The 7,828-nt window shown below is 49.6% G+C and overlaps 1 protein-coding gene across 1 annotated transcript; it reads left to right on the top strand.

Moving 5' to 3' along the window:
* Positions 1–436: 436 nt before the first annotated feature.
* LOC121867016 (basic proline-rich protein-like) lies at positions 437–1,765 on the top strand. Its single transcript, XM_042366764.1, has one exon. The coding sequence runs from the start codon at positions 437–439 to the stop codon at positions 1,763–1,765; it is 1,329 nt and encodes a 442-aa protein (XP_042222698.1).
* Positions 1,766–7,828: the final 6,063 nt, after the last annotated feature.

Below are 7,828 nucleotides of genomic sequence, written 5' to 3'. Positions count from 1 at the left end.
ACACCTCACACACATCCCTTACCCCCCACACACACATCCCTTACCCCCACACACACATCCCTTACCCCCCACATCCCTCACACCTCACACACATCCCTTACCCCCACACACACATCCTTACCCCCCCACACACATCCCTTACCCCCACATCCCTCACACCTCACCACATCCCTTACCCCCACTAGGACCCCTCACCACCACTAAAAGCAATGATCGATTTCTTTCCTGACATTCTTCCTCTCCTCGTCATTATGGTCGTAATGGTACATAAGTTGGCCACAGTGATGGGTGGTTCAGGAGACTACGGACCACCAGCGACTCAGGGCCACCAGCTACCCGGCCACCAGCTACTCAGGGCCACCAGCTACTCAGGGCAACCAGCTACATCGGGCCACCAGCTACCCTGGGCCACCAGCAACTCCGGGCATCAGCTACTATGGGCCACGCTACTCGAGCAACCAGCTTCCCAGGCCACCAGCTACCCCAGGCCACCAGCTACTCGGGCCACCAGCTATTCCGGCCACCAACTGCTCTGGGCCACCAGCTACCCCGGGTCAGTACCCTGGGCCACCAACGCTACTCCGGGCCATCCAGCTACCTGGGTCACCAGCTACCCTGGGCCACCAGCTACCCTGGGCCACCAACTACTCCGGGCCACCAGCTACCAGGGCCACCAGCTACTCAGGGCCACCAGCCACCAGCAACTAGCCACATCGGGCCACCAGCCACCCTGGGCCACCAGCAACCCGGGCCATCAGCTACTATGGGCCACCAGCTACTCCGAGCAACCAGCTTCCCAGGCCACCAGCTACCCCAGGCCACCAGCTACTCCGGCCACCAGCTATTCCTGGCCACCAACTGCTCTGGAGCCACCAGCTACCCCGGGTCACCAGCTACCCTGGGAACTACTGGGCCATCAGCTACCCTGGGTCACCAGCCCCCACCACTGGGTCAGCCACCCTGGGTCACCAGCCACCCTGGGCCACCAGCTACCAGGGGCCACCAGCTATTCCGGGCCACCAGCTACCCCAGGCCACCAGCTACCCCAGGCCACCAGCAACCCCGGGTCACCCCAGGCACCAGCAACCCCGGGTCACCAGTCACCCCAGGTCACCAGCCACCCCAGGCCACCAACTACTCCGGGCCATCAGCTACTCCAGGCCACCAGCTACCCCAGGCCACCAGCAACCCGGGTCACCAGCTACCCCAGGCCACCAGCTACCCGGGCCACCAGCAACCCCGGGTCACCAGCTACCCAGGTCACCCACCCCAGGCCACCAACACCGGGCCATCAGCTACTCCAGGCCACCAGCTACCCTGGGTCACCAGCTACCCAGGTCACCAGCTACCCCAGGCCACCAACTACTCCTGGGCCATCCAGCTACCCAGGCCACCAGCAACCCCGGGTCACCAGCTACCCCAGGCCACCAGCAACCCCGGGTCACCAGCTACCCCAGGCCACCAACTACTCCGGGCCATCAGCTACCCCAGGCCACTAGCTAGCTACCTGGGCCACCAACCACCCCAGGCAGCTACCGGGCCACTGCCACCAGGTCACCAGCTACCCTGGGCCACCAACTACCCCAGGCCACCAGCTACTCCGGGCCACCAGCTACCCCGGGTCACCAGCTACCCTGGGCCACCAACTACCCCAGGCCACCAGCTACTCCGGGCCATCAGCTACTCCGGGCCACCAGCTACCCCGGGTCACCAGCTACCCTGGGCCACCAACTACTCCGGGCCATCAGCTACCCGGCTCAGATAAGGTCGATACAGGGAAGGTAACTAATGTGTGTGTTGTCGGCTGTCCAGGTGAAGCGGCTGGCTGAAGGTGGTAGGTGGCGGAGTCGGGTAGAACAGCCAGGTGGTGTGTCAAGGTGGTGTGTGCAGGTGGTGGGTCCAGGTGGTGTGTGCAGGTGGTGTGTGCAGGTGGTGGGTCCAGGTAGTGTGTGCAGATGGTGTGACGCTGCTGAAGAATCTTAAACAAATGCATCGTGTTCGATCATTTACGAGTCACTGATAAATATTACTGATAACAATAATATTTTTCTTGCTACTCAGAGGCTAGTGGTGCGTGTAATACAAAGTCAAGATTAGTGAATTTACACAAGGATGGTTAAGTAAGACCAGCCGCTCTTCACGCCACTCAAGACACCAGGTATGTTGATTACTTTCACCGGGTTTTTTCACTTAATCACTCGTCATTGATTACACTTCATCACCTGTACAGTGACCACGGCGGCAGGTATGAGGCAGTGGTACACGGTGTGGTTAATTCTGGACCTCACCACGTGCGTTCCTCACCTCACGTATTCTCCACACCACAACATAAACAACTTGAGTCAAGTGTTAGTGAGGGGCGAAGGTTGTCAGTGTTCACTCCTACTCACTTGTGATTGATCACTACCTAGTGTGTGGCGGGAAATGATAATTTCGGGTCAGTAGAGGTGAGGTAATTCCCCCGGGCACGACACAGGGACACTAGTCGGCGGGGTGGTGGTGGAGGACCGCTGGTGGTGGAGGAGGACCGCTGGTAGTAGAGGACCGCTGGTAGTGGAGGACCGCTGCACCTGGCGTGTTCCAAGCTTAAGACTCGTGTGAGATCACGGGTCAACTACTGCAGGTCTTCTGGTGTTGCCTGACGTAGTACCACCACCAGCAGGAGGAGGAGGAGGAGGAGGTACCTGTGTGTGTGTGAGGAGCGGGGGCTGCGGCAGTCACCCTCATAATGTCATGCGACCACACACTACCACGCATCGCCTGACGGAGGTAAGTACCACACTGTGTCAACCCAGGCCTACACCACCTGCCTGCTGAACAGCTTCACACATGCTGATACTGACGATCAATATATCGTATATAATCCCTGTAAGCGGCCGTGTTGGTGCCTGATATTACTCTTCTCCCTCACACCCTCCTACTCCTCCTCCCCCTCATAATACGACACTAGAACCCTTCCCCTTTCTCTCCCCTTCCCCTCGGGTCGTGCCTGGCTCTACCTGATACTCCCCTCACCACCTGACGAAGGCGCTGATAGCACTGAAGGAAGGGGAGCAAGATATATATGGCTGCTCCCCGCACACCAAAACCACCAAATGATAACGTAATCCTAATGTAATTTTTTTGACTTACAGCTTAACATTCCGAGTATTCTTCTTTTTTTTTAGTTTGTTTGAGGTGAGGAGGGCGAGACAGAGCGGGTGATAGTGATGGACTGGTGGACAACACGCACCTCACTCGTCTTAACCACAGGGCCGCGACACTACAGGGGAGGAAGGTGTTAGGGAAGGAGGGAGGGGTGGAGAGGGGAGTGATTGAAGGAGAGAGAGAGAGAGAGGGGGAGGGAATTGGTTGAAGGACAGAGCAGGGAGGAAGAGGAGGGGTAAAGGAGGAGGGGAGTGAATGAAGGACAGAGAAAGAGAGAGGGAGGGAGAGAGAGGAACAGGGGGATGATTGAAAGACAAAGAGAGAGGGAGAGGAGGAGGGAATTGGTTGGAGGACAAAGAGGGAGAGAGGGAGGGAAGGGGGGAACTGATGAAAGGAGAGAGAGAGAGAGAAGGGGGGAGGGAAGATTGGAGTAATGGGAGGAATGATGGAGGGAAGAAAGGAAGGGTAGGAGTAATGAAGGGATGGAGGGTAGAGAGGGAGAGATAAAGGGAGAGAAGAGAGGACAGGATAGAAGGGATGGATGAAAGGAAGGAGGAAAAAACAGGAAAAGAGGGAGTGAAGGATGCAGGGATAGAGGAGGGAGAAAGAGGGAGAGAGAGGGAGAGATGGGGGGGAGGGAGGGTTAGATACAGGAGGGTGACCAGGTAGGGTGAGAGAGGAGGAGCGTCATTCACAGGTACACCTCATCAGTAAGAACACCCTAACACACATAAACAAGGGACTTCCACCTTTACACCACCAACCACGGATCATTATCTTCCCCAGGATCTTCCCCCCTCCCCCTCTTCCCTCCCCTCCCCCTCTTCACCCCCCTGACCCCCATCCTCCCCTCACCCCCCTCAAGCTCGTAAACTTGGCATCACATTTAATTAAAAAAAAAGGTCGTGTTTTGTGGTTCCTTCTCGAATGATATTTTTTCTTTTTCTTCCCTCGGCTTTTATTTTTGTGTGGGGCGGAGGGAAAGAGGGAAAGAGGAGGAAGTGAGGAGGGAAAACGAGGAAGAGGAGGGAAGTGAGGAGGAGATGGGAAAAGGAGGTGGAAGGATGAAGTGGGGATTGGAAGAGGAAGAAGGGAGGGGAGGAGGAGAGGAGGGAGGGAGGGAGGGGGGGGGTAAGTGAGGAGGTGGGAGAAGGAGGTGGAGGGAAGGGGCTGAGGGTTGTATCCACTCTGCCACCGCTCTCTTAACGGGCATCAAGACTGAAAGGATATTATTCTTATGGCAAACCTCAGTATAGGATGGCCAAACTGTTCCCTCAGTCAGTCAGTCAGTCAGTCAGTCAGTCAGTCAGTCAGTTAGTTAGTCACACAAAATAAATAAACACACACACACACACACACACACACACACACACACACACACACACACACACACTTTAATTTTCATGTCCCATTATTAAAATCGCTGTAATTTTTAACAGATTTAATTTTCCTGAGCGGTCTTAACCAGCTGTGGTGACGTCTTTGAGTAATTATAACCAGCTGCGGTGACAAGCGCGTAAAACCAGCTGCGGCGACTTTATTAAGCTACTGCAATCAGCTGTAATGAATATAATAAGCATACATAACCAGCTCTGACGACTCAATAAGCTTATATATCCAGCTGTGATGACTAAATAAGCGTATATAACCAGGTGAGTCGACTAAATAAGCTTATAATCCAGCTGTGGCGACTAAATAAGCGTATATAACCAGGTGAGTCGACTAAATAAGCTTATAATCCAGCTGTGGCGACTAAATAAGCGTATATAACCAGCTTTGACGACTAAATATGCTTAAATAACCAGCTTTGATGACTAAATAAGCGTAATTAACCAGCTATGGCGACTAAATAAGCGTATATAACCAGCTTTGACGACTAAGTAAGCGTATTTAACCAGCTATGACGACTAAATAAGCGTATATAACCAGCTTTGACGACTAAATAAGCGTATTGAACCAGCTATGACGACTAAATAAGCGTAAATAACCAGCTGTGGAGACTAAATAAGCTTATATATCCAGCTGTGATGACTAAATAAGCGTATATAACCAGCTGTGACGACTAAATAAGCGTAAATAACCAGCTGTGGAGACTAAATATCCTTGTTTATCCAGCTGTGACTCCCTTAGCTACGACATCGAGATTAAAAACAATAATAAAATGACGCCACAAGTGAAGTGAGACTCGACCAAAACCCAAGGAGGAGGTGTGGAGGAAGGGGGGAGAGAATGGAAGAAGAGTGGAAGGGTGCAGGAGGAAGATGGAGGGAGAAGGGTGAAGGATGATGAGGGAGAAGGGTGAGGAAACAGGTGGCAGGAAGGAGATAGAGAAGGAGGAAGGAGGAGTAGGTGATGGAGGAGTAGAAGGAGGAAGGGGGAGTAGGTGATGGAGGAGTAGAAGGAGGAAGGGGGAGTAGGTGATGGAGGAGTAGAAGGAGGAAGGAGGAGTAGGTGATGGAGGAATAGAAGGAGGAAGGGGGAGTAGGTGATGAAGGAGGGAAGAGAGAACCAGGAGGTAAGAGGAAAGAAGGTGGAGAAAGAGGATTTACAAATATTACCATACGATATTTAGTTACGGTAAAGTCTCAGTATAAAATCGACGACATTTGAACTTCTTGTCGTGTGTGTGTGTGTGTGTGTGTGTGTGTGTGTGTGTGTGTGTGTGTGTGTGTGTGTGTGTGTGTGTGTGTGTGTGTGTGTGTGTGTGTCAAAGAGAGAAACATGAAGCAGAGATAAAGAGAGAGTGTGTATATGTGTGATAAACAGGCAAACAGGGAAACACAACAGACAACAGAGACAAAGAAAGAAAGAAAGAAAGAAAGAAAGAAAGAAAGAAAGAAACACAACATATCATATCACCTGTCATGTCATGTCTGCCACCAATGTCATGACAGGTTACAATAATCAGTTAATATATAGAGATTTACACCAAAGTATTACCTCCTCTATTACCTGTCACCGTTACTGTTGGTAATACTCAGGTAACAGTTCAGTAACATTAATACGTTATAGTCCTGTATTTATGTCTTATTCGTGTCATTAGTTCGGTATTAAAAGTCATTTTCTTATAACGGTTATGAAAATGTTATATTCTATTTATATTACTTTATATATATCTGTACACATCTGTTAATGTTATATACTAGTACACACTTGTCAATGTTATATACTAGTACACACCTGTCACTGTTATATACTAGTACACACTTGTCAATGTTATATACTAGTACACACCTGTCAGTTATATACTAGTTCACACCTGTAACTGTTATATACTAGTACACACCTGTCACTGTTATATACTAGTACACACCTGTCAGTTATATACTAGTACACACCTGTCAGTTATATACTAGTACACACCTGTCACTGTCGTATATTATATAAATCAGCACACACCTGCCACTGCCATACATTATATATCATACACACCTGCCACTGCCATACATTATCAGTACACACCTGTCACTGCCATACATTATATACCAGTACACACCTGCTACTGCCATACATTATATATCAGTACACCTGCCACTGCCATACATATATGCACACACCTGCACTGCCGCCTATGTGCAGTACACACCTGCCACTGCCATATTATATATCAGTACACACCTGCCACTGCCATACATTATATACCAGTACACACCTGCCACTACCATACATTATATATCCGTACACACCTGCCACTACCATACATTATATATCAGTACACACCTGCCACTGCCATACATTATATACCAGTACACACCTGCCACTACCATACATTATATATCCGTACACACCTGCCACTACCATACATTATATATCAGTACACACCTGTCACTGCCATACATTATATATCCGTACACACCTGCCACTACCATACATTATATATCCGTACACACCTGCCACTACCATACATTATATATCAGTACACACCTGCCACTACCATACATTATATATCAGTACACACCTGCCACTACCATACATTATATACCAGTACACACCTGCCACTACCATACATTATATATCAGTACACACCTGCCACTACCATACGTTATATATCCGTACACACCTGCCACTGCCATACATTATATATCCGTACACCTGCCACTACCATACATTATATATCCGTACACACCTGCCACTACCATACATTATATCCGTACACACCTGCCACTACCATACTATATATCAGTACACCTGCCACCATACATTATATACCGTACACACCTGCCACTACCATACATTATATCGTATACACACCTGCCACTACCATACATTATATATCCGTACACACCTGCCACTACCATACATTATTACACCTGGTTGCTATATAGCATATATATATATCCGTACACACCGCATACATTATATATCAACGCACTACCATACATTATATATCCGTACACACCTGCCACTACCATACATTATATATCCGTACACACCTGCCACTACCATACATTATATATCCGTACACACCTGCCACTACCATACATTATATATCAGTACACACCTGCCACTACCATACATTATATCCGTACACACACTGCATACATTATATATCCGTACACACCTGCCACCCATATTATATTACCACTGCCACTACCATACATTATATATCGATACACACCTGCCTACCATACATTATATATCCGTACACACCTGTCCTACCATACATTATATATCTGTACAC

The sequence above is a fragment of the Homarus americanus genome, unplaced genomic scaffold, assembly GCF_018991925.1.
Source record: "Homarus americanus isolate GMGI-L3 unplaced genomic scaffold, GMGI_Hamer_2.0 scaffold4570, whole genome shotgun sequence".
NCBI classification, from domain to species: Eukaryota; Metazoa; Arthropoda; class Malacostraca; order Decapoda; family Nephropidae; genus Homarus; species Homarus americanus.
The sequence above is the reverse complement of the archived record's forward strand: the minus strand, read 5'-3'. Positions and strand labels throughout refer to the sequence as shown.